This window comes from Notolepis coatsorum, assembly GCF_963971535.1.
Source record: "Notolepis coatsorum genome assembly, chromosome: 7".
Taxonomy (NCBI): Eukaryota; Metazoa; Chordata; class Actinopteri; order Aulopiformes; family Paralepididae; genus Notolepis; species Notolepis coatsorum.
Window position 1 is genome coordinate 45,755,282 of NC_140171.1, and position 27,900 is coordinate 45,783,181.

At 46.2% G+C, this 27,900-nt stretch overlaps 1 protein-coding gene across 1 annotated transcript in view; it reads right to left on the bottom strand.

Annotated features, from left to right (window-relative positions):
* Positions 1-335: 335 nt before the first annotated feature.
* The window catches only part of LOC311231641 (uncharacterized protein), a gene marked incomplete at its 3' end in the record, with an annotated part of 46,000 nt that continues 18,435 nt past the window's right edge, over positions 336-27,900 (bottom strand). Inside the window, exons 3-7 of the mRNA XM_084318269.1 lie at positions 21,266-21,376; positions 19,857-19,979; positions 5,964-6,894; positions 2,068-2,336; positions 336-1,892 (exon numbers count right to left, since the gene is read on the bottom strand). Coding sequence (XP_084174395.1) covers positions 336-1,892; positions 2,068-2,336; positions 5,964-6,894; positions 19,857-19,979; positions 21,266-21,376 — 2,991 coding nt within the window. The remainder of the gene's footprint in view (positions 1,893-2,067; positions 2,337-5,963; positions 6,895-19,856; positions 19,980-21,265; positions 21,377-27,900) is intronic.

A 27,900-nucleotide genomic window follows, 5' to 3' on the forward strand; every position in this document is an offset into this window, starting at 1 on the left:
AATAAAATAAATAATTTCAACTAGTGTCTGTTATTTTTTTTCACCCTTTTCTTTGAAATGTAAACACACATACATAGGTCTATTATTTCTACATTCTCAAACATTTGGTGTGTGTGTTGTAACCAAAGAAAAACAGTTTTGAACGTTTTCTTAACAATCAGGTTTTTTTGTTGGGGAAATCAAGCCAAAAAATAAATCAATGTTGTTGTTCTTCATTTGTTTCTCCTGTCAAGATATTATGCATACTGTAGTATGTATAATATCAGAGGCTTTAGCTACACTTTAGCTGGTGTCGATGCTCACAGTTGCTCATCATCAATCTGTCCTTTAATTTTTCATTCTGTCTTCAGTCGCTTTTCTCCACTTTTCACCAGTGACTCCAACCCTTCATTCACTGATTTCCCTGCATCTTCTGCTGTTTCATCATCAGTCTCTTCTCCCGAGGTTTTCTTACTGAATCTCCGTCTGCCCACCTCAGTCACAACAGATCCAGCAGCTGCGCCCAAAGCTCCCCCTATCACCCCCCCCAAAAACACCCCCAGCACCAGTCCCAGCAGTGCGCCTCCTATAGCTACCTTTGGTACTTTCTCAGCGCTGGTCCTGACTTTCTCCCACACTGAACTCTGAGCCACCATTTTTACACCAGCTTTGGCCCCAGATCCCATCTGTCCCCACACAGGGCTCTGTGCCACCATTTTTACACCAGCATTGGCCCCAGATCCCATCTGTCCCCACACAGGGCTCTGTGCCACCATTTTTACACCAGCATTGGCCCCAGATCCCATCTGTCCCCACACAGGGCTCTGTGCCACCTTCTTTGCCCAGGTCCCAATCCCATCCCCTACCCGCTTGGAACTGACCACCATTTTGGCTCCAGTTCTTGCTCCAGTTGCTACCTTTTCCCACATAGGTTGCCCTTTCACCATTTTTGCTCCAGATCCTACCCAAGCAAAACCGCCTGCCATCAACTTATTTGCCCTTAACTTCCCCCACACAGAACTGCCAGACACCATTTTGGGGACATGTTTTGCCCCAGTGCCGACCTTCCCCCACATGGGACTAGTTGCCACATTCTTGGCCCTCTCACCAACCCACACAGAACTATCTGCCAACAACTTTGGAACCGTCTCTGCCCTGGAGCTAAACTTCTCCCACATAGAAAGAAAGAGGGAAGGAGACAGGTCAGAGGCCGTAAAAGCAGGAAGACTCTCCAGTTTCATGGTGCTCACACTCCTCTCTGCTTCATCCCTCATTTCCTCAATCTCTAATTCTTTCAGTTCCTCTTCCTCCATCTCTCTCAAGGTTGTCATGGGGGGACGGCACAGTCGTCTTTCAACGTCGAATTGTCCTCGTCCTCCTACCTCTATTCGTTCCTCTTCTCCTCCCCTCCTCTCCTTTGCAATCTCTTCCTGCCTCTGCCTCACTTTGTCCTCTGCCTCTTGAAAGGCAGGACAAGAGTAACAGCCTCCTCCCGCCTCTCTCACCGTCTGCTCCACCTTCTCCAACAACTCTGCCACACTGCTCCTCTCCTCTCCCGCTCCTCTCTCCATCACATGAAACCGGTCTCCGCATTTCTCCACCAGCCTCAGCAGATCACGCTGACCAGCAATATATGCCTCCACTCCATCTTTTCCTGCCTTCCCACTCGCCCTAAGTCGATCCACGTAGGTGAAGAGGACCAGGGTGTGCATCCCGATGGCCTCCGGCCCAAACACGCTCTTTAGGGCCGCCAGCGCCTGCAGCTCGGTCTGCGCAGGCCGGTCCACAGGGAGACACAGGAGGAAGGCGTGAGGGCCGGGAGTAGACAGCGCCACACAGGAGGAGATTTGAGCTCGCACCTCCTCAGGTGGAGACTCCGAACAGAACCAGTCCGGGGTGTCCACTACTGCTACCTACAGGATGAGAGAGAAAGAGAGAAAGATAGGGGACCGTTTTGTGAGGAGAGAGAGAGAGGACAGACATTCAGTAGACGAAAATATATATATATTTTTTAAACTGTCAAAATGTGAAAGTTCATGTAAATTAATTCTAATAAATAATCCCAACAACTTGACTGAATATAGTGACCTTTCTCCCTGCAGCCACTGCCCTCTTCTTCTCACACTCCTGAGTGATGGCCGTTAGACTGCCTGGCCGTGACACAAACTCCTCTCGTCCCAGGATGCTGTTGCCCACCGAGCTCTTCCCTGCTCCTGACCGACCCAGCAACACCAGACGCAGCTCAGGAGAGGAGGAAGACAAGGATGAGGGAGCGGAGGAGATGGCTGGAAGAGGAGAGGAGGTGGGAGAGGCCTCAGGAGAAGAACTCTCTCCAGTGCTGTTGATTCTGTGGTGAACTGAGAGAAAGACAGAGGCAGGATCGAGGTCAGACAATGCATTTCATTTGGAAAAAAGATATGCAATTAATATTTCTGACTCTGGGGTAAACCAAGAAAAATAAGGAGAAATGGGGAGCTCAGATGAGGAATTAGAAATGTTATCAATTACAATGACGAAACAACTTAAGTTAAACAATAAAACAAAGACACAAAAGGGGAACTATCTTATAAATGGCCTTTTCCTGTGTTTAGCATTGTTTTCTAGCAATGTGGGTTTGTATGATTGATTGATTGATTGAAAACTTTATTAACAGATTGCAGAATGGGTACAGTACAGTACAGCTCAATACATACAATTGTTAAGGGGATGCAGACCAGAGAAAGACTTTCGTCTTGTTTACAATGGGGTCTATGTCTCTAATTCTCATTTTGGCTCATTTGTCCAGTTCAGATGTCACGAGATTTCCCCCTACTGAACTAAGCCTCTGACGTGTAAGAATTCTCATCTGATAGTAACGCCCCCTCTATGTTTGTAGCCACCGCGCACACTCAACCATTATTTATTGCAGTACGCAAGCAAATGCGTGGAATTGAAGTTTAACAGTTAGTTAGCATTGGGTTAGCATTTTAAAACGTTATGATGTCGTGATCCGCCAGCAATGGGCCAAGTTTGTTTTGAGACCCGCCGAATGTTGTCCCAACTGCTCGGAGTCGGGTGTGTACCGCACATTTTTGCAAGGAGGACATTGAGAATCAAGGACTTTATAATGCTGGGATGATTTCCAGGATGTTACTAAAGAAGGGAGCTGTACCGAGTATTCGGGACCCGAAAGAAAATATCAGTAAGTACAAATTTCGTAATTAGTCATTGATTCACTGTCTGGGTTATATTTATTATGGACAGAAGTTGTCAAATCATTACTCAGCAACTGTCAACTGTCTGCACATGTGTCAATAGTGTATTAACATTACTATTTTACTGTAGCATTTCTGCGTTTTGCGATTTTCCTCTTTCTTATACAGTAGGAAGGGGGAAGAACACTATATCGTGGGTGTTCCTATGACTTGTATTCAGCTTACAGCTTCGAAACTCCACTTATTTCGTTTTAGAAAGTCAAAGCCTTTTAAATATAATCAAAACGTTCCCGCATTTCTGTCCGCTTTATCGTTTTATGACAGAAATCTGATAGTGTATGCGCGTTCACGCAAGGGCGAGTCGGATTCTGGCAGGGAGTCCGAATTTGGCACAACACCGGCCAAGGCATTATTTGTCGCCGAGTTGAGAGCTCCCTAGCCCCTTTCATGACTGTGATGCATGCCAACAAGGTTTGGCCGAGTGAATCCACAGTCCCTTGCTCCTCAATGGCAAACGACCTAGATTTACCTTTGAGCAGTGTTGACCAGTTTATAAAAATTATTTTAAATGTTTATTAGCAACGCCAAGCTTTCAAACCCTAACGTTTGTCTGTTCGAAACCCTCGTGCAACTGTGAGTACCTTTGAAATGTCTCTGTGATACTTGTATAACGAACGGTTCGGTTAGAACCAGTTCTTCAGGGTAAATCTATAGGTTGGTTTGCCATTGAGGAGCAAGGGACTGTGGATTCACTCGGCCAAACCTTGTTGGCGTGCATCACAGTCACGAAAGGGGCTAAGAGCTCCCCAGAGTTCAGACTACAGTTGGGCGATCGCCTACAATGGCGATTGCCTATAGCGAACTATTGAATATTATTATGAAGAGGAAGAGGACAAACGGTGATGATCCATCCATAACATAAGGTGCGTTTTCACCAGACTATGTTGGATTCTAGTATTTTCAAACAGGCTGGATGTAACGTTGGTTGGTGACTGTCACTCAAAGCGCTTTGCGAGTATGGGCGGAGCCCAGCCAAAAACAGCTTGGAATCTTGAAGTGGAAAAATGCTGCTTTAGAGTACTTGATTAGAAATACAAAACAATGAATTTTATTTGAAAGAAACCTTACAGATGTGTTCCATAGACTCACAGGAGTTGTGTAAAATTGCCCAAATAGTGAAAGAAATAGTAAGATAGTTACCCTTTAAACAATACTTACAAGTATTGGCCATTTTCATTGTTGGTCTGGTCTCTGATAGTTGTGAGAGTATAGCACCATCTAGAGAATTTTTTTATAATTACCAGACCTGCAAATTTTCAGAACTTACTATATCTCAGAGCGGTCAGGTGGCGTAGCGCAGATTGCGTTCGTCACCAACACCGGAGACGCTGGATTCGCCTGTTCGAATCCAGCTCACAGCTCCGGCATTGTCACCAGCTTGGCTGGCCGTTCACACTAATACAATTGGCTGTATTAGAGGGTGGGAAAGCTGGCGGGGTGGGTCCGGGTCGTTGTAAACAGCGACTCCTACAGTTCGGTCGGGGCGCCTGCTCAGCGCGGATAGGATCTAAGGGGGGTAGTGTGATCTTTCCACACGTTACACCCTCTCAGTGAGAGTCCGCGCTGCCAGGTGAAAAAAAGCGGTTGATTGGCTAGACGTGTGTCGGAGGAAGCACGTGATAGCCTCCACTCTCCCAGACCGACTGTGGGGGGTAAGTGCGCAGCGACCAGGAAGGGGATTGGGAATTGGCATAACGACAACAAATCGGAGGAAAAAGGAGGGGGAAAAAGATAATAATAAAAAAAAATAACTTACTATATCTCATTGAAAATAGGAATTTGTTCTTAACTGTTTCAGCGCCAATGATGAAAAAAGTCGGGTTATCTCGCCGGTGGTTGAGCGCCAATCACAAGAAAAGTCGGGTTTTAATCGTTATTTCTTTTATTCGCTATATCCATTCATAATTCATCCATCCAGCCTGATGTTATCATTGGGAATGGCTCTGAGATCGCAAACGGCCAATACCGCCACCTAACGCCTTGCGGCCCCTATTGCACCCCATTTGAAACGATGTGGTTTGTTTTCTTGGCCGAGCTGAGCTATGCAGGCGGGGTCTGAATACTCCGGCAAGGCAGGCGCTTCGAACGATGCATGGACTATTTTCCCACGATCTAATCGTGTCGGGGTGGTGTGTGTGTGTGTGTGTGTGTTGGTAGCGATCAAAAGCACGGAGGGGCCCGCGTCCCCTTCTCCCTTTCATGCGTGCATGATGAAAGATAATATCGATAATCTAGCGTTGATTTCAGATTGATTGTTGATCCAAGCGAGGAATGGCAACATGTTTATTGAATTTCACTAAAACGCTGTTTTCACGTCTTTTCCTGGGATTACTCAGAATCACTCAAACTATACTCATATTCACCACAGTATAAAACGGAAATGTACGGATGAAAAAATAATCTGTTTTTTGCATGTTGACCGAAAAAAACTCACTGACAATCGACAGTGTTATTAGATCCATAGCTATAATATTTAATATAGTTTTAGCACTCGCAAACACCGGCATTATCTCCATTGAACAGAGCGCTGGCATTCTTACCACAAGGTAAACAGCTACCTCTAGGCGCTGATTGAGTTAATTGACCTGCCAGTGCCTGGTTAAATAAAGGTTAAATAAATACACACCAAATATAAAGACATGGGCAGGGCACTGTTCTTTTTTTGATATAGTAGTATCAGGAATTGACAGAATGGGAAGCGTGTTGACCTTCCAAACACTAAGCATTCACCTGGACTTAGGTTCAAACTGGAGCTCCTCTCGACTTGCAGTGTACTGCCATTCTGGGGTTCTGGAGATGTCTGATATTCTGGTACAGGGGCTGAATCAAGCCTGTTAACCACTGGATCCGTAGACACCCTTTCCTCCGTCTCCTCCGTCTCCTCCGTCTCCTTGGTCTCCTCAGTCTCCTCTGTCTCCTCTGTCTCCTCTGTCTCCTCTGTCTCCTCTGTCTCCTCTGTCTCCTCTGTCTCCTCTGTCTCCTCTGTCTCCTCTGTCTCCTCCGTCTCCTCCATCTCCTCCGTCTCCTCCATCTCCTCCGTCTCCTCCGTCTCCTCCATCTCCTCCATCTCCTCCGTTTCCTCCATCTCCTCCATCTCCTCCGTCTCCTCCATCTCCTCCGTCTCCTCCATCTCCTCCATCTCCTCTGAGGCAGAGCTGGAGGCGTTCTCCTCTCCAATTTCTCCACTCGGCTGAGTCTCTGTGTTCCAGATCCGTCTGGATTGAAGTGGTGTCTCTTCTCTCTTCTTCTGGCGTTCTGGATGTGGCTGATATTCTGGTACAGGGGCAGTATCATCTGTCTCCTCCGTCTCCTCTTGTTCCTCTTGCTCCTCTTGCTCCTCTTGCTCCTCTTGCTCCTCTTGCTCCTCTTGCTCCTCTTGCTCCTCTTGCTCCTCTTGCTCCTCTGGCTCCTCTGGCTCCTCTGGCTCCTCTGGCTCCTCTGGCTCCTCTGGCTCCTCTGAGGCAGAGCTGGAGGCGTTTTCCTCTCCAACTTCTCCACTCGGCTGAGGCTCTGTGTTCCAGATATGTCTGGACTCAAGTGGTGTCCCTTCTCTCGTCTCTTCTCTCTTCTCTTCCAGCTGTTCTGTGTAACTCTCCAGCAGTTCTGTCTCTCTCTCTCTCACCTGTTCACGTCCACTGTTCCTCTGCACCATATTCTCTATCTGTTAAGTAAGGGATAATTCCAGATGGGCTGCACATTAACATAATATTAATGGAGGTGGAGGCAGAGAGGCACACTAATCATTATTCGATTATTCGATTAGATTCAAATGTATTGTCAAATGTATTATCATTATACAGCATTATAAAGAGGTTTAACCAGAGTGCAAATGTAACAGTAAAGTACAATAGCAATATACAATGTAAAAGTTATTAAACTGGAGAAGGTACAGTATAAATGGGTACTACTGAGTAATAGTGCTAATCAGATGTATGTACAGTGTTATAGTATTATTTACAGTGATACAGGTATAAAGACACTATATGTAATAAGTCATATTGGCCAGCGGTATAACTAGTAAGAGTAAGGAATATATACAGATAGATATTGTATATAGGTGTAAAAAGGATTATATTCAGACAGATGTAAATATATATATACTGTAAATAACTATATATCTTGAGTAATAGGGTCATGGTTTCTGCAAAGGGACATTGCTTTTAGAGTTTATCATATTTTGGTGCTTTGAGCGTCACAAGCCGAGTGCCATTCAGCTCCATTGTATTGAGAGTGACGGCAAATATCTCGACAGCAGATATCTCCAAAACTAAGCAAATCGCACTAAAATGATCCGAGTGGATAGATATTACTCCGGGTAAGGGGGAAAATCCACTGAAACACTGAAAAGAATAGAGGAGAGGAGGGCAAAAAAGACACAATAAACAAATGCAAAACTTGAGCAAAAAAGGGAGCAGCTCACAGAGACTACGAAGTAGCAAACAAGAAGGTGAAGAAAAGCATCAAACGCGACAAACAGAAATACATAGAAGACTTGGCGCAAGAAGCAGAGGAAGCAGCGGGAAAGAATAACCTCAAGGAACTCTACCTGACCACCAAGAAACTAACCGGGAGGTTTAGACAGACAAACACACAAATCCGTGACAATCAAGGACGACACCAAGGAAGAACAACACCAAAGGTGGACTGAGCACTTTAGGGAGCTCCTCAACAGAGAGCCCCCTGTCCAAGAGGTGGAGATTCCGCCAGCTGCACACATGCTGGAGATTAACTGTGCCCCCCCAACAAGATATGAGGTGAAAAAGGCCATCAATGCATTGCGACGTGGCAAGGCAGCAGGGCCAGATGATGATATTCCAGCAGAAGCTTTAAAGGCAGACGTTGAAACCTCAGCCACCATGCTACACCAGCTGATCAAAAGGATCTGGGAGAAAGAAGGAAATGTACCAACAGACTGGAAGGACGGGCTCATTGCTATTATACCCAAGAAAGGAGACCTTAAGAACTGCAACAACTATCGTGGGATTATGTTGCTCTCAACACCAGGCAAAGTGTTCAACCGCATTATCTTGGACAGACTGCGAAAAGGGGTCGATGATGAACTGAGAGAAAACCAAGCCGGTTTCAGGAACGGTAGATCGTGCAGTGACCAAATTGCCACCCTCAGGATCATCATCGAGCAATCCATAGAATGGCATGCACCTGTCTATGTCAATTTCATAGATTTTGAAAAGGCATTCGATAGTGTAGACCGCGAGCTGCTTTGGAAACTCATGGCACACTATGGAATCCCTAAAAAATACATCAGCATAATCAAGAACATGTATCAGGACATGAAATGCCAAGTGTTACATAACGGATGTGCACAAGAACACTTCAAAGTGCTCACCGGTGTGAAACAGGGCTGCCTACTTTCCCCCTTCCTCTTCCTCCTATGCATCGACTAGATCATGAGGCAAACCACAACCAATAAAAAGACTGGCATCCAGTGGAGTCTAACGGAGCACCTCGAAGACCTGGACTTTGCGGATGACATCGCACTACTCTCACACAACCATCAACAGATGCAAGACAAAACCCAGCTGCTAGAAACAACTGCAGCTGGACTTGGGCTCAAAATAAATGGACAAAAAACTCAAGTAATCAGAGTCAATAATAAAAGCACAAACCCCATAACCATCGGGGGCCAGACACTGGAAGAGGTTGACAAATTCACATACTTGGGTAGTGTTATAGCTGTGGATGGCGGGACTGAGGAAGACGTAAGGGCAAGAATAGGAAAAGCAAGAGCAACATTAAACATGTTAAACAAGATATGGAAAACCCGAAACATCAAACTCAACACCAAGCTCAAAATCTTCAACTCCAATGTCAAATCCATTATGCTATATGGCTCTGAAACCTGGAAAACCACCACTAACATCAACAATAAACTGCAGACCTTCATCAACCATTGTCTGAGACGTATCCTCAGGATCTTCTGGCCAAACACAATCACCAACATCAAGCTGTGGGAATGCACCAAGCAAGAATCAGTGGAGGTTCAGCTGACCAGGAGAAAATGGAGCTGGATTGGGCACACACTTCGAAGACACAAAACCGCAATAACCAAACAGGCATTAACCTGGAACCCACAAGGCAAGCGAGGCAGAGGAAGACCCAAAAACACCTGGAGAAGAGACACTGAGCAGGAACTCAAGACGAGGGGACTGACGTGGAAACAGCTGGAGAGGATGGCTCAAGACAGACAGGGGTGGAAACTTTTCATCAATGGCCTATGTTCCGAAAGGAATAAAAGGCCTAAGTAAAAGTAAGTAAGGGGGAAAATATATATACATATATTACATTTTTGGGGGTGAACTGCCCATGTAATGTACAGCTCGAAGGGCATTATCTTGGTCACACATCTGCATCAAATATATAATAATAATAATAATAATAATAATAATAATAATAATAATAATAATAATAATAATAATAATAATACATTTTATTTGGAGGCGCCTTTCAAAACACCCAAGGTCACCTTACAGGGCATAAAAACAGAACAGCCAAGATTAAAACACTGATCTTGGCAAAAGGGTCAGTGGAGTTAAAAACAAGACAAACAATGTAAACGTATGAAATATAAAACAGTGGCACACAGGGTGCAGTTATAGTGAGTATGCCCAGTAAGCAAGGCAGTTAAAAGACAAGGTTAAGAAAAGAATAAGATAAACAACAAGAAGTATAAAAAACAGTGAAGTTAAAATAACAGACAGCAGGGGGTATTGGGCAGTGATGGAGGTTATAGTGAATATGCGAACAGCTGGGTTTTCAATTGTGATCTGAATGATGAGAGTGAGTCAGACTGTCGGATAAGTGGGGGCAGGGAGTTCCAGAGTCTGGGAGCCGAGCAGCTGAACGCTCGCCCGGGCACCCATGGTACTGAGGCGTGAGCTGGGGATGGATAAGAGTCCAGTAGAGGATGAGCGGAGGGTGCGGGAGGGGGTGTAATCTTGGAGGAGGTCAGTGATGTAGGTGGGGGCTAGATTGTGGAGGGCTTTGAAGGTGAGTAAGAGGTTTTTGAAATCGATCCGGTAGTGCACACGGAGCCAGTGTAGTTGAATGAGGACGGGGGTGATGTGGTGGGATGAGTTTGTGCGGGTGATAATCCTAGCAGCAGAGTTTTGGATGATTTGGAGTCTGTTGATGAGTTTGGTGGGAAGGCCGGTGAGGAGAGCGTTACAGTAATCGATCCGGGATGTGACAAATGAGTGGACCAGGGTTTCTGTATTTGATTGGGACAGGGATGGGCGGAGTCTGGAGATATTACGGAGGTGAAAGAAGGCAGACCGGGTGGTGTATTTGATGTGTGGTGCAAAGGAGAGGGAACCGTCCAGAATGACACTGAGGCTTTTGACTTGGGGGGAGAAGGGTACAGGGAAGCCATCGATGGTGATGTTTGGAACTGGGGTGTTTTGTGATTTAATGAGGGTGGATTTGGAGCCGATGAGCAGGGCCTCAGTTTTGCTGCCATTTAATTTCAGGAAGTTTCTGCTCATCCAGCTCCTAATGTCCTCAAGGCAGGTGGTGAGGGAGGTGGGGGGAAGGGCAGAGGTGGGTGTGGAGGAGATGTAGACCCGTGTGTCGTCTGCATAGCAGTGGAAGTGGACCCCATGGTGATGGAGGATTGTGCCCAGGGGAAGGAGATATATGGTGAATAGGAGGGGACCCAATACTGACCCCTGGGGGACACCCAGTGAAACAGTTGAACACCCTGACTTGTGGGTCTTGAGTTGAACAAACTGTTGTCTGTCAGTAAGATATGATGTAAACCAGGAGAGTGCGACACCAGTGATCCCAATGCCAGCCAGGCGGTCCAGGAGTATTGGATGGGAGATGGTGTCGAATGCCGCACTGAGGTCGAGGAGGATGAGGATGGTGAGAAGTCCAGAGTCAGCTGCACGGGGGAGGTTGTTGGTGATTTTGACAAGGGCTGTTTCGGTACTGTGTTGTGGGCGGAAACCGGATTGAAAGGGTTCGTGGAGATTGTTTGCGTCGAGGTGGGATTGCAGCTGTGCGGCAACCACCCTCTCAAGGTTTTTTTAGATGAAGGGAAGGTTGGAGATGGGCCTATAATTATTTAAGTCGGCTGGGTCAGCACCAGGTTTTTTGAGGATGGGGGTGATTGCAGCCAGTTTGAGAGTGGGGGGTACGATTTCAGAGGCGAGGGATGAATTTATTATGTCCGTGATCATGGGTGAGATTGATGGCAGGCAGGCTTTGACGAGGGTGGTGGGAAGAGGATCGAGCTGACAGGTGGTGGTTTTGGCTTTACGGATGAGCTCTGAGATGGTGTATTCTGATGCTGGGGTGAAATTGGAGAAGGAGCTGATAAAATTATGGCCGGTGGTGATCATCCAGGGTGGATCACATGGGGAGGTGCATGATGAGGCCAGCTGTAGGTGAATGGTATGATTTTGGAATAAAAAAATTGCTGAAATGCAGTGCACTGCTCAGTGGAGATTTCTGGAGGGAGGGTTTGAGGGGGGTCGAGTAGGTGGCTGACTGTGGAGAAGAGGACTCTGTTGTTCCCTTTACCAGTGCTGATGAGGTTGGAGTAGTAGGAGGATTTGGCAGTGTAGAGAGCGTTCTTGTAATGGTGGAGGTGGTCAGAATACATTTGGGTGTGAACTGAGAGACAGTTTTTTTTGCACAGCCGCTCCAGTCGACGTCCTGTGGTTTTCAGCTGGTGGAGGTCAGAGGTGAACCAGGGGGCGGAGTGGGTAAATGAGACTGTGCGAGTTTTCAGGGGAGCCAGGGCGGTGAGGGAAGAGGAGAGGCAGTTGTTATAGTGATTCACCAGGTCAGCAGGGGATGGGGATGGGGGAGGGCTGGGGGAGGAATTGATCAGGGTGGTGAGATCTGTGGGTTTAATATTTTTAATATTTCTGAAGGAGATGTGCCGTTGTTCTTTGGTTTTAGAAAGGGGGGCCTTAATGTCGAAGAGCACGGCTTTGTGGTCGGAGATGGGGAACTCAGTGACAGCCAGGTTAGCGGGAGTGATACCAGTGCAGCAGAGTAAGTCCAGTATGTGACCTTTGTTGTGTGTTGGGAGGTTGACATGTTGTGTGATGTCGAGGCATTCCAGGAGTGAGGGTTAATTATAGTCCCTTTTGAGCCATGTCTTTAGGCTGGACTTGAATCTAACAGCATTGATTACGATTTTCAGGTCACTGGGCAGGCAGCTGCAGAATATAAAAATTACTACTTCCCCATACAACTCCTGAATCTGACTGGCACAAAGTCAGTTGAGCTACGCCTAGTTGGGTATGCATGGGTGTCCCTGATTCGGTTGAAGTAGTTGTTGAAGTACACTGGCACTACCCCGTGCACGATTCTGTGAACTAGGCACATCCCTATTTGGTTGACTCTGTCTTCCCCCTTTAGCCATCTTATGTTCTCAAAGTGTGATGGGTCAAGGTGGGTTCGGGCGGGTAGCCTTAGTATTACCCTGATTAGCTTGTTTTACAAGTACAGCTCAGTATCGATTTCTGAATATATGTATGATAACTTCTCTTCTTGAGCTGAACACCAGAGGGAAAATACTCTTAGTGATGATGTCATCAAGAGACCAAGCCTGGAACTGCTCCATAGACGGTGAATAGAGGAACAACCCATAGGACACTATGACTCATTTTACTGTGATATGAGTAAATCTTCTTATTCAGCAGTACACTTAAAGAGAAAATGTGGATGAAATATCTAAAAGAAATTCTGTGAGACCACAGATTTGGTCACCAATTAATTATCAACGGACCAACTCCAAAAAGTGTCACTTGATGATGACATGACAGCTTCATAGGGTGGTCGGACAGTAACCAGCTCCAACTCAACATCAGCAAGACAAAGGAGCTGGTGGTGGAATATCGGAGAGGCAGGAAGGGTCCCCCTTCTCCCATAATCCTCGGAGGGGAGGAGGTAGAGATGGTGGAGTCCTACAAGTTCCTCGGAGTTCACCTGAACAATAAACTGGACTGGTCGGACAACACTGAGGCCCTCTACAGGAAGGGACAGAGTAGGCTGTTCTTTCTGAGGAGACTATGGTCGTTCGACGTGTGCAACCGACTGCTGCTATCTTTCTACCAGTCGGTTGTAGCCAGCATCCTATTTTTTGCTGTGGTGTGCTGGGGGGGGGGGCGCAACATCAACTCGAGGGACTCCAGCAAGCTGAACAAGCTGGTGAAGAAGGCTAGCTCAATAGTGGGTGGTGAGCTGGATAACCTAGAGGTGGTGGCTGAGGATGAGGGAAAAGCTAGAAGCCATCCTGGAGAACCCCTCTCACCCCCTCTACAAGGAGCTAGCCAGAATGAAGAGCACGTTCAGCCTAAGACTCATCCCCCCCGACACACTAATATCACTGGACTCTCATCACTGGACTATCTTGTGTTTGTACTTTTTTTTTTTTTTTATATTATATTGTATTTGTATCTATACTATAAGTGTGTACATATAGTGTATATAGGACTGTGAAGCTATGCATCCCCCACCCTGTACCCCCCCCCCCATGCTGCTTTGACACCCGCATTTCCCCAAGGGGATCAATAGAGGATCATCTTACATCACGAGTCTTGATGCTCTGATTTCCTGCTTAGGAAGACAGTCTTTGTTTATAGATATTAATGATGATGATGAAGACTTTATTTCAGACTCAAGGTCCATATTACACATATACAAAACAACAACAAGAATACAATAACAAAATAAACAAGGCCAACAACATAGATTAAAATACATTAAAATACATAAAGGCATCAGTTCCAATGTTTCCACAAATCAGAGGAGTGCCTTGTATCACTTAGTTTTACATCACTAATGGCACCTATTATCTTGTTTTTTGACTCTAATAAACGACACACATTTAAACATCAGGTTCCTCAGCAGAGCATGGAAGGTGGGGACATTTGTAGCCACAAACAAATGGCTTGCACTAGTCCGTCTTGGGAGCTTAAGGAGGATCCTAAATGCATCATTATATGCTACCTGCAGTTTAATTTTTTTGCTGTGCTATAATTACACCATAGGTGTGCAGTATAAAATGGAGTACAATAGGCTCTGAACAGGCTTATTTTTACATTGTCTGTACACATATAACATTTTCGTGCCAGCATATTGGCCTGTGCATACAGTTTGCAGCACTGGTGCTGCACATCAACATCATCACACATGTCATCAGTGATATTGTGACCCAAATATCGCATACTCTTCACCACATCTAGAGCACAGTCAGACAGCAAGAAGGAGGGAAACTTTTGCTTCTGGTCCTCCTTAGTTTTCACTATCATAACACTATGATCGCCGTGAACGAGTTTACACGTCATTCCTAGCCATGCTCATTCTGCCGAAGACGGCGTAACTCGTCTTTGATGTCAATATTTCAAAAATCATATTTCCTTTCCGGAGCCCTGAGACACAGTGCAAAGCTCCACTCAACTCTCTAGCGGTTCAAGAGCGCCATCTGGTGGCCGATCGGCAGATCGCCAGCCGGAAATTAACCTTTGAACCGGTAGTGCTCATCCATATGTGGTCCGGGCACTCGCTATCGTTAGAGAGACTCCGTATTGACACAGTGAACATCGATCGGTGCAAATAACTCGAAAAAACAACATGATTTGGACGTATATACTATTATACAACCTGGAAATGGATCGGGCATTTCTCCATCCCATAATAGAAAAAATTCTGTTCCACGCTCATCTGCCAGCGGCGCGAGGAAGCCACGGTAAGATTCAGCGTTATTTTCTAACGTCTTCTATACTAACTGATCTGATGAACATATGACCCACTCTGGATGAATCATCTAACGCTGCCCACGGAATTATAAACAATCCCCCGCCCATCCGGTCATCATCAGATGATGCATAGAAACTTCTAGAACCACGTCCAGTTGACATTTTTTTATCTCGCACAGATTCCTACCAAACTGTATTTGATCATCTATATAATGCATTTAGGGCTATAAATCACGTTCTGAAGAAAGCTGCAGAAAACGATAAAAACATACTTATACTTTAGACCATATTTTAGTATGAATATGTGAATGAAAAAGTTTAACGTTGCTACACCCTGAACAATACATATAGGACATTGAATGGGCCATAATAATGGCAATTTAGCAATAGAATTTAAAAAGTTATAGCCCTGCAAAGAAGGGGAACTTCTCCATAGACAAATAAAGCTGGCGAGGGATGGTAAATTATGAATTTAACCCATGGCGATTAAAGTGATAACAACACTCTTTTTAGGGTTGAATTTGATATCATGTTGTATACCATACACAGAGCAGATTTTAAACAGTTGCTGTAAACCAGCACTATAGGGGGACAGTATGACTAAGTCATCAGCATAGATCAGATGGTTGATAAGGCTCTCCCCCACCATACATCCAGTCTTACATTCCCTTAGTTTAGTGGAGAGGTCATCCATACATTGAACAGGAAGGGAGACAAAATCCTGCAGAGAGTCTTAGGCCCCGTCCACACAAGCGCTGGATTTAATGTAACCATGATTGTATGTGCGCAGTTGCACTGTTCGGACACACACAACCGGGGGTTTGCTACAGAGTCCAGGGTGAAGTTTTGCGCGCATCCCCAGTTGCAGTGTGGGCATAGCAACCGAGGTTATTCCCAGTGTTTACAGCAGAGCTGTCGCAATTATTTCCCATGTTCACGGCAGACTGTCGCAAACAAGTGTGATCGACTGATGTCTGTTGTCGCATTCCTGACCCGACGCTCAGACAAGTTATTGTTATAAGGAACCCAGTCCAGACTGCATCCCCTTAACAATTGTTTGTATTGAGCCGTATTGTATTGTACCCATTCTGCAATATGTTAAATAAAGTTTACATCCATTCATTCTGCTAGCATTAATGATTGCATGAGCAGCTGGCTAACGTGAGCTAACGTTAGCTGCTAGCCACAATGCTATACTGTTATACTGGCATATTCCATTCACGTTAGCATGTAGCTAACAACATCGGAGATCTTTTTTGTGCGACTAAACTATCCGCTGGTGAATTGTGTTGATGTTAGTTTTGTTTCATCAACAAATGAGAGGCAGAACACACAAGTTCAAGTTTCTTTAATAGTTGTCATACAGAAGTACAGAATACTTTCATACAAAATGCTTCTTACTGTTACGCTCCAGAGACTGTGCTAGACAAGATAGTATCAAATAACATAGTATAGCATGTAATTTAGAAGAAGAAAATGAGGTCACAGTGTTCGGTATAGACATATGTACAATGTTCTGAGTTACCATATAATATACAATACTATGCAGTGTACTAATGTACAGTACTATATAGTGCAAAGCAGAAATGGGATGAGGTACAATTTAGGTACAATTTACAGTAAGGTGTACGAGTTGTAGTGCAATCCTTCATCAATAAATATAAAGTGTGGGGAGTGGGTGCTACAGTGTGTTTGTTTAAGTGGGTGTGTGCTATAAAGTGTGTGGAGTGGGTGCTACAGTGTTTGTTTAAAGTGAGTGTGTGCGTGTGGATGTGTGTGCTATGTGCGTTTGGTGGTTGTTGTTGTGTAGTGTTCATTGTTCGTTTAGCAGCCTGATGGCCTGGGGATAGAAGCTTCTTCTGAGTCTTTCTGTGCTCGCCTTGAGACTCCGGTATCGCTTGCCTGACCGCAGCAGTTCAAAGAGGCAGTTGTTCGGGTGACTGGAGTCTTTAATGATTCTCTTAGCCTTGCCCTTGCAACGCTTGTTGTAAATGTTCTGGAGGGTGGGGAGCCCCCCTCCAATTGTGCGTTTGGCTGAACGTGTCACTCTTTGTAGTCTGCTTCGGTCTTGTGCAGTGCTATTCCCAAACCAGGAGGTGATGTTGCCGGTCAAGATGCTCTCTATTGTACATGAGTAGAAGTTCTTAAGGATCTTCTGACTGACTTGGAACTTCCTTAGGCGCCTGAGGAAGTAGAGGCGTTGTCGTGCCTTCTTCACAACACTGTCAATGTGTGTGGTCCATGTCAAGTCCTCGGATATGTAGGCTCCGAGGTACTTAAAGCTGTTGACTCTCTCAACCGGTGCCCCGTCGATGCTGAGGGGGCTGTAGTCCTTGACCCCCGACCTCCTGAAGTCCACAATCATCTCCTTTGTTTTGCTGACGTTCAGGGAGAGGCTGTTTTCCTGGCACCATCCCGCCAGGACCTTGACCTCTTCCAGGTAGGCCCTCTCGTCATTGGCAGAGATCAGGCCCACCACCACTGTGTCGTCAGCAAATTTGATGATTGTATTGCTACTCCGCTGAGCCACACAGTCGTGTGTGTACAGGGAGTAGAGGAGGGGACTCAGAACACAGCCCTGGGGGGCCCCTATGTTGAGGGTGATGGATGAGGAGGTGCAGTTGCCTGCTCTCACCACCTGGGGTCTGCCAGTCAGGAAGTCCAAGACCCACTGGCAGAGGTCATAGTTCAAGCCCAGGTCCCTGAGCTTGGCTATGAGTATGGAGGGGACTATGGTATTGAATGCCGAGCTGTAGTCGATGAATAGCATTCTCACATAGTTCCCCTGCCTCTTGTCCAGGTGTGATGCTGCTGTGTGCAGCACATGGGCTATGGCGTCCTCCGTGGACCTGTTGGGGCGGTATGCAAATTGCAGGGGGTCCATGTTGATGGGGAGGGAGGAGCAGATGTAGCCCTTTACTAGCTTCTCAAAGCACTTCATGGCTATGGAGGTGAGAGCTACAGGGCGGTAGTCGTTGAGGCAAGCAGGCTTGGATTTTTTGGGTACAGGGATAATAGTGGACTTCTTCAGGCAGGTGGGGATGACAGCCTGTTCTAAGGACAGGTTAAATATGTCAGTGAATACTGGGGCCAGTTGGTCGGCACAGACTTTTAGGACGCGGCCGGGGATGCCGTCCGGACCTGCTGCCTTCCTGATATTCACTTTTTTAAAGGTCCGCCTCACCTCATGCTCTGTTACCCTGAACACTGCGCCTCCATCAGCAGCCGACCCCCCCCCCCCCCCCCATTGCCGTGGCTTGTGAGCTGGTGTTGTTATTACCAGCATCAAACCTCGCATAGAAGGTATTGAGGTCATTTGCTAAGGAGATGTCACTGTTCAGTTTGAGGGAGGCGCCTTTGTAGTCTGTCATCGTTTTGAGCCCCTGCCACATAGCTCTAGAGTCAGCTTGTTCAAACTGGAGTTCAATTTTATCCCTGTAGCGCCGTTTGGCCTCTGACACTGTCCTCCTTACGTTGTATCGCGCCACCTTGTGGTCATTCATGTTGCCTGCCACTAGGCCGTCGTTGTATGCTTTGGTGCGCTCTCTCAGAGCTTCATGGACGGATTTGTCTACCCAGGGTTTTTGATTTGGGTAAACTCTCATTTTGGTAGTGGGGATTGTTTCTTCCACCACAGTACAAACATAGTCCAGCACTGTCTCCGTGTAGACATTAATGTTATCTGTGTCGCGGAACACATTCCAGTCTGTGCAGTGAAACGCAGACTGGAGCGTCTCCTCTGACGTCAAATCCCATTTCTGCACCTCTCGCGAGACTACAGGAGTACTTTTGATTCTCTGTTTGTACATTGGTGAAAGAAAGATGGACGCGTGATCTGATTTACCAAAGCCACTATCAGAATGAGCCTTGTAGCCACCTTTAAATTGCGTGTAACAGTGATCTAGGATGTTACCGCCTCTGGTGTTGCAAGTCACATGCTGATAGAAGTCAGGTAATACCTTTCTCAGATTGGCGCTATTGAAATCACCCAGCACCAAAATGGCGGCGTTAACGTTCGCAGTGAATGTATCCGTTTGTTTATTGCACTTTTATTGCAGTTTCTTTCTTTGCTGAAAAATATATGCTCCGTTGGCTAAATGGCTAACGTAATTTAAAGATGGCGGCTTTATTTTGCAGGAAGTGTAGTGAGCGTTCAACCTTTTCTGATTGGTTGAAATGGCCTTCATGTCTGAACAACATCGCCGCCTACTGCTTTGGCATTGTACTACATGTATCGGTTGTTGGTTTTCCAGCCGCCGTGAGTACGCGATTATACGCGGTTATTCACCTGTGTGGACAGAGGTTTCTTTTTTTCAAACTTCGGTTACATTAAATCCAGCGCTCGTGTGGACAGGGCCTTACTCCATTACCCACATTAAAATTTGCTGACATCGAGTTACCCCATTTAACTTGTATAAGCTGATTGGCATACCAAAATGCTAAAATCCTAACTATGACCTTAGGAACCCCTTTTTGGGACAGTTTATGGAACAGTATGTTATGGTTTATTCTATCGAATGCCTTAGAGGCATCCATAAAGCATAAGAACATTGTAGAGTTCTGTCTTCTATACTTGGCTACTATTTCTTTTAAAGCATATAAGCACATGTCTGTTCCATGTTTTTGTTTAAAGCCAAATTGTTTATCACTGGTGAGAATGTACATTTCTATTCTATACAATAAGATTCTCTCCAGCACCTTAGATAGTATGCTGGCTAATTGGCCGATAGTTGTCTTTGCTGTTAATTTTACCTGTCTTGTCTTTGATAACAGACACAAGTTGAACTGCTATCATGGAGTCAGGTAAAATACCATGTTTTAAATTTGACTGAACTGTCAGAGATTTCCCTTTCAAGCGTTGTCCTTAATTCACCTCCACCCGCCTCCTTACCTTCTCCAGCAGCCTGCGAACCTGCTCCCTGTCCCGTGGCCTTCGGTTGTTGATGAAGTGGTATCTGCCCCCGCAGCGGCTGATCACCTCCCTGAGACCTGGGTCCTCACACTCCAGATAAGCCTGAGTGACAGAACTGGTTTATGTCCATTCCGATTTGCCATGCTTCGTTTGTATTTATAAAATGTTTTGCTCTCATAAGCAGTTGTTGATTTGTACAGTTTAACACGAGGGTAGTAGGTAGAACAAGTTACGTTTTCTCTCAAGTATTTGCTAAAAACTAAGATATGATGGGGGGGGGGGGGGGGGGGGGGGTTAGTTTATGTTAAATGGTGCATTTATATAGTGCTTTTAGCCAAAGTGCTTTACAATTTTGTTCCTCACATTCACTCACACTTTCACACTGATGGCGGAGGCAACCATGCAAGGTGCCAACCTGCTCGCTCAAAGACACTTCGAGATGCTGCCTGGGAGGGGCGGGAATCGAACAGGGAACCTTTCAATTACCAGACGACTGCTCTACCTCCTGAGCCACTGTCCCCCTAAAATGTGTTAACATTTTCTCAGCATTTTAGTATTTGTGTCCTCATACTATCTTTTTTTTTTGTTGGTGTTTTAAGGCTGTCAATCGATTAAAATATTTAATCGGATTAATCGCATGATTGTCCATAGTTAACTTACGATTAATCGCACATTAATAGCATATTTTTTATCTGTTCTAAATCTATCTTAACTCATTGGACGCCATGGACTTGAGCATTGTTTGTTCCTACCATGCCAACGGTCTAAGAGATAGGGATAAGTGGCGGTGTTTGCAGGGCTAGATCTATATTCTATCTTATAGCTATGGATACAATACTATGGCCCATTTGACATCAACTATCTATCGTTCAATATGTGAAAAAGAATAAATATTTTCATCCATACGTTCGCGCGTTATACCGTGGTGAATAAGTATAGTTTTAGGGTGATCCCGTCTAATCCCAGAAAACGACGATATGCAGCAATACGTGAATTTCACTAAAAGCGTTGGCGTTTCTCGCCTGGACACGCTACTATTCCCAAATCAAATGTATATGATATAATATTTTTTTTAAACGTTAATCTTGCGCAAAAAAATAATAGTGGCGTTAAAAGAATTGTGCGTTAAGCCGTTAATGCATTAATAACGCGTTGACTTGACAGCCTTTGTTTGTTTTAATGTTCTATGTTACAGTGATCTGAACAGTATGCTGCCTTCTTAATTGGCCAGGGTCCACTTGAAACAGAGATGAAAATCTCAATACAATTACCCTGGTTAAATAACGAATAAATACAAATAAATAAAATGGTTTCGATGTTTGGCAGCCTGGGATTTAGAGACGTTATAATATCACCAAGGTAAGAGTACAGGGGTCAGGTTGAGATACCTGCTCAGTGCGGCCCATCAGATAATCTCCACATGTCAGGAGGACCAGGGTCTGGTCCAGAACCCCCTCCCCAAACACCTCCTCCAGCTCCGCAGGCATTCTGCCCTCCACCTGGGGCCATAGGGAGGAGAGGAGGAATGTTGATTAGTAAGCATTGAAACATAGTGTATTATTAGTATAATATCAAGGGCTTTCTCATTCCTGAACGGATTTACGGAAAAAAATTGCTCTCAGGCAAATTTCTGCCAATTTAAGACATATTAGCGCTAGTAGCGCGATTCCCCCAAATTTTCCTGAGATCGGATTTGGCCGTGGCTAAGAGCAGAATTTAAGAGTGCTGAGGAGCACACTTATGATTGATTGACTGATTGAACATTTTATTAACTTGACAGACTGTGTTCTTCTTAATGGCTTTATTTGGGAGGAATCATAGTGATTCCTTCATGTCAACCCTATACAAGCCTCCTTGGAATTAATTACTTAATCATAATTAAAAGAAATATGACAATATGTGTACAATAAGAAATTACGCGGATGTTGGAAAAATTCATAATATGGATTCTTCTGATCACAAGGCAGCTGGATTAACCATATCTGAACCAGCTATTTTGGACAAATGTATAATTACTTTAATTACTCAGATATCCCCCTCTGTGGATTTTTTTTTGTCAAATCAGTTGTGCAATAGTCACTTTTGGTAAGTTGTTTCTATACAATTCACTTATATGAAATTTAGGTATGACACAGGACTACACAAGCATTTTGCATACAAATTATGCAGAATGTAATATCATAACTGTTTATTATTTTTCTTGCAATTGAGCCAATTTTCATTAGGTACGGTTCTGAGGTGTGTGTTCAACAGAATGCAGTAACGGGGGCGACTAGGTGATGTGTAGTGGGCAAGGCGCTCGCCACCAATGCAGGAGACGCTGGGTTCGAGCCCAGCTCTCCGCATTGCTATCAGCTTGGCTGGTCGTTCATACTAACACAATTGGCAGTGTTAGGGGTGGGAAAGCTGATGGGTGGGGATCGGACGTTGTGGACAGCGACTCCTACAGGTCGGTTGGTGCGCCTGCGCAGCAGAATCAGGAAGCGACGGGGGGGCCGTGTCCCTCCCAAGCAGACCCCCGCCGTTGAGAGATCGCGCTGTGCAGGTGAAAAGATGCGACGGCTGCTTCCTCGAGTACCGGAGGGGACACGTGATGTAAGGCTTCGTCCACATTGCAGCTGGCTGTTAGGCATGGCCTAACAGCGTTCGAGACAGGGGAGGGTAGAATTGGATGATACGAAATTGGGATGGGAGAAAAATAGAAAATGGGAGAAAAAAGTAGATAAAAAAAAACAGAATGCAGTAACAAAAACACGTTCACAAAATGTATGGGTTACTGAATGCTGAACTGCACTGTTATAATCACTAAGCCATTGTAAGACCATACCTGTGTCCCTGTATCACTTGTCTCTGCTGCCCTTTGATTAAAAAACTTCTGTATGTCCATTTTCCTTATTTTTTTTGCATATTTCAGTTAGTCACAGTAAAAGTCACCTAGTAAAAGTGAGATAATTGACAATATCAAAACATGCTAGGGCTGTACCGAATAGTTCGAAGCTTCGTTCATAATGTTGACATTATGAATGTCAACATAAAAAATTGTAATTGTAAAAGAATATATATATATTTTACTATTTTAATTTGCCAAGGTATGGCGAGTGCCATACCTTGCCACACCAAAACGAGGCCCCTGGCAAACACAATTATGCAATTATTGTGAAATGATAATAATTATTGAATGCCTTCTGTGGAATTTGTATTTCTTATTTGTTACATTATCTGTTTTAATGATTAATTATACATTTGAAAGAATGCAGGTCAACATGCAATATATCCCATTGATTGGTATACAATGGGACAGACCTTTGTTTGATATAGCTATAAACCTGCATTCCTTCTAATATATCATTAATCAATTAAACTGATATTGAAATACACTATATGCCTATACACCAACACTGAAATGACAGTAGATAAATAAATAAATAAGAACTAAAGCTAATCGCATGGAAATAGACTGCATTAATATTCCATAAGTCTTGTGTGTGCCAGTATAGCCTACGTGTCTAATGAATGAACAGTATATAGGCTTATATTATTCTAATTACTTGTTTCATTAGGATTTAGTACATACTATTATGCTCTGCCCTACATACAGTAAGTACAGTACACATATTAAGGCCGCCAGAGTCAGGCATACCAGCGGACTGCATGGTGGACTGTACCATGGTCTACGGGGTGGTCAGTGCAGTATATTTGCTGCTCTCCTAATAAAACAAGTCATTAGAATAATATAAGCATTTACTGCATTCATTCATTACGCGCGTAGGCTATACAGTACTGTGCGCGCGCGCGTGTGTGTGTGTGCGCGCGCGCTGCGGCAGGTGCACCATGAGCTGTACTATATATGATGACAATACATTAATCTAATCTCATTTTGATCGGTTGCAAAGCGCTTCCGCATATCGGCAACCATTTTCACACGGCTGCATCGTCAGTTGCATTCTAATGAGCTGGACAGGTGTGTCTAACTATTGCCTTTTTGCGATTTCATCTGCACAATTCCCTATTGGCTGCCTTATAAGGAGCTTCGGACGGGGACGCAAGTTCATGTTTCAGAGCGGTGCAATTCCTCATCGCGGCATCTCAGCTCAGATCGTTTGAGCCACTTAAGACATCTTCCCCACGCGTTGGGGACTCAGAGTGAACTTGTCGTAGATTCTGTCTCAGTCGGTTCCAAGATAAGTCTTCCAAGGGAACTCTTTGGAAAATGTGTGTATGTGTGTGTGTGTGTGTGTGTGTGTGTGTGTGTGTGTGTGTGTGTGTGTGTGTGTGTGTGTGTGTGTCTGTGGATTCAGTAGGAATATGGATATGCTATGTAAAGCAGCACCTGTCTTCAAGGCCTTCAGTAGGTTTTGTGATCTGCACGGTTTCAGCCAGCTAATCACCCAACCCACAAGGGTATGTGATTCAACACAAACCACCATTGACCTCATTCTGACCTCTGACAAGTCCATGATCTCCAACAAAGGGGTGATAGCATGCAGGTTAAGTGATCATTATAGGATTTTCTGTACCCGCAAAAAGCTAAAACAAAAGGCCGGCTGTCACAAAACAGTCACATCTAGGGACCTCAAAACCTACTATAGAGAGGCCTTTAACCAAGAACTGGAGAGCATGGACTGGTCAGATGAGCTTAGTGGTACACTGGTTGAAGAAACATGGCTTGGATTCAAAACCAAATTCACAACAATACTTAACAACATGGCACCCCTAAGAACCACCAGGGTTAAAAATCGCGCTGAGCCATGGATGCACACTGAAATACTGACCGCTATGAAAACCAGAGACAAACATTTTTCTGAACTTCATAAAAGTCAGACAAAGCTTACCAAAAGCTCAAACAGTGAACTCCAAGCTCACGTGGTTGAACTACAAATTCAAAGAAACAGACTAAGAAATGACGTAAACACCATGATCAAAACTGCAAAAAAGAATTTCATCAATGACAAAACTGAGGAAAACAAAAACAAACCCTGTGAACTTTGGAAATTACTCAACAACCAACTAGGCTGCAGCAAAAACGGAAGGTTATGTATATAACCTAGTTATATGAGTACTGGCTAAGCGTCCCGCTCTTAAAGCCTATCGAGATACCTCATCTCATGTACCTATTGTACTCCATCAACGGAAAAAACATGTACACCTACACCTGCCGGGTCCCGCCCCTATGGAGGCGTAGCCTATAAGACAGTGGGCCTGGTCACCAAACACTCTTCCTCGCCAAAAATCCCGTTTCCAGTAAAAGATCCCTAAAGAGGGAACTCAGGGCCGCTTAAGAGCGGGACGCTTAGCCAGTACTCATATAACTAGGTTATATACATAACCTTACGTTATATTATCGTACTTGGCCATCACGTCCCGCTCTTAAAGCCTATCGAGATATGGGTTAGAGCGGACGCGAGGCCCGACAGATGCACCCCCTGAGGACCCGTAAGCCCACATCAAGGGGTTTGGGGAGCCCCGTCACCCCATCCTTCCTAATGAAGGGGGGGGGCGCAGTCAACTCCACCTGAGTGCGAGCAAGAGGGAACTAGAACCCCTTGAACACACAGCACAGGCGGAACCACGTGTGACCTACACACTGTGGCCCATACCCACACACTCCTGCTACCCTACCAAAGGACGGGAAGCAGGAAAGGCCACATACCCCAGAACCGCCTGGGAGACAGAACCCCCAGTCATGTCCATGAGGTAAAACCTTACAAAGGGGCCCAGGGAGGACCATGAAGCTGCAGCACAGATGTCCTCCAACGAGGCCCCACCCAGGAGAGCGGCAGAGGCAGCCACCCCACGAGTGGAGTGCGCCCTGACGCCCCCAGGGGGATCCTGCCCAGCCAACGTGTAGCAGAGGGCAATGCCCTCGCACAACCAATGGGACAGGCGCTGTTTCGACAGTGCCTTACCGGCACGAGAACCACCGTGACAGACAAAAAGCTGATCGGTAACCCTGAGGTCCTGAGTACGGCTGAGGTAAATTCCCAAAGCACGGACCGGACATGACAGGTGAAGGCCCGCATCTAACTCACTAGTGTGAGGAGGAGGACAAAACGCCTGAACCACAATATCCCAGGAGCGGAAGGAACTCCGGATATTCTTAGGCATGAAAGCAGGATTAGGTCGCAGAGTGGCACCGCAATCGGCCCGAAAAGACAGGCACTCTGGACGTACCGAAAGAGCACAGAGCTCACTCACGCGTTTAGCGGAGGTGACAGCCAGCAGGAACGCAGTCTTGAAAGACAGCTGTCCCAACGGTGCCTGCTCGAGCGGCTCAAACGGGGCCAAGGACAACCGACCGAGGACCAATTGAAGATCCCAAGTCTGAGCCAAGGAGCATTGCACCGGCTTAACGCGTCGAGCGCCAAGCAGGAAACGCTTCACAAGAGGGTGGCTGAACAAGACATTCCCCTCAAACCCCTCATGATAGGAGGATATAGCCACCGCATATACCCTCACCGTCGAAGCCGACAGTCTACCAAGGAGAGACTGGAGATAACGCAGGACAGCATCCAGGGGGCAGGAGACTGGGTCCCGGCCCCCCGCCTTACACCACTCTTGGAACATACGCCATCTGCCCGCGTAAAGCGCGACAGTGGAGGGAGCATGTGCATTCCGGATGGTATCAACCACAGAAGGGTCCATCCTCTCCAGACTCACCCTCCCACCAGCCACACCAACAGTCGTTGGCCCAACATCGGGTACTGGAACAGTGACCCGTTGTGCTGTGAGAGGGCCGTCGCCGACCAAGGAATGACCCAAGGAGGAGCGACCAGAATCTGGATCAAGACCGGGAACCACACTGCCGTGCCCCGGTCCGGCGCGACCAGGATCACCGTCCTGCGCTCCCTCCGTATCCGCTCCAACAGCTGACCCAACAGCTGTACAGGAGGAAAGGCGTACAGAAGACCGGGCGGCCATCGAAAGGTCGAGAAGGCATCCACCCCCAAGGGGGGATGATCTGCTCGACTGACCGAGAACCACAAGGGGCACTTGTGAGAGCGTCGGCACGCAAACAGATCTACCAAGGCCTCCCCGAACCGATCCCAGATCTGTCTGACTATGTCGGGGCGGAGTTCCCACTCGTCGTAACGAGGACCGCCCCGAGACATCATATCCGCGCCCATATTCTCTGTACCAGGAATGTGGAGCGCCCTCAGACTGCGCAGCCTGCGAGATGCCCATAGCCAAAGTTCGACCGCCGCCCGGAGCAGGCGGATGGAACGAGTCCCACCCTGCCTGTTGATATACGCCGCTGCCGTCATACTGTCTGTCCTGACCAAAACGTGCTCGCCTACCACCAGGTGGTCGAACCGTTTGAGGACCAGGAGGACCGCCTTCAATTCCAACACATTGATGTGCGGGGTAGATGGGCCAGCATGAACCTCCGTCCAGCTGCCCCCCACTGCGTGGGTCCGACACGTCCCTCCCCAACCCGTGAGAGAGGCGTCGGTGAAGACCGTGACGTGTGAGCGCCTGCTGCCCATGGGGACCCCAATGGTGAGGATACCCAGCCTCTTCCAATGGGCGAGATCTCCCCATATCGACAAAGGAACCGTCAACCGTTTCCATTTGTCCCTCACCGGATCTATTCTCATAGAGAAAAACCACCTCTGTATCCTCCTCATGAAGAGGAGGCCAAGAGGAACCACCGTGTGAGCAGATGCCATCATACCGAGCAGACGCATCACTTGCAGCACCGTGACCGTCCCTCCCAGACGGAAACCCCCGAGCGCGCAAAGGATAGACACCCGGCGCTGCTCCGAGAGGGTTACAATCATGGGCCTCGACCTCAACGTCAAGCCCAAGTACTCCACCTGTTGACTGGGAAGAGGCGTACTCTTCTTCCAATTCACAGCAAAACCCAGCCTGGTGAGGAATTCCACCACCAGCCTGGTATGAGACCTGGCAACCTCCTCCGAACGACTGAGGAGTAGAATGTCGTCGAGATAGAATAGAACTCGTACCCCCCGACGACGTAAAGGCTCCAGCGCAGTCGCCACTCACTTGGTGAATGTGCGGGGAG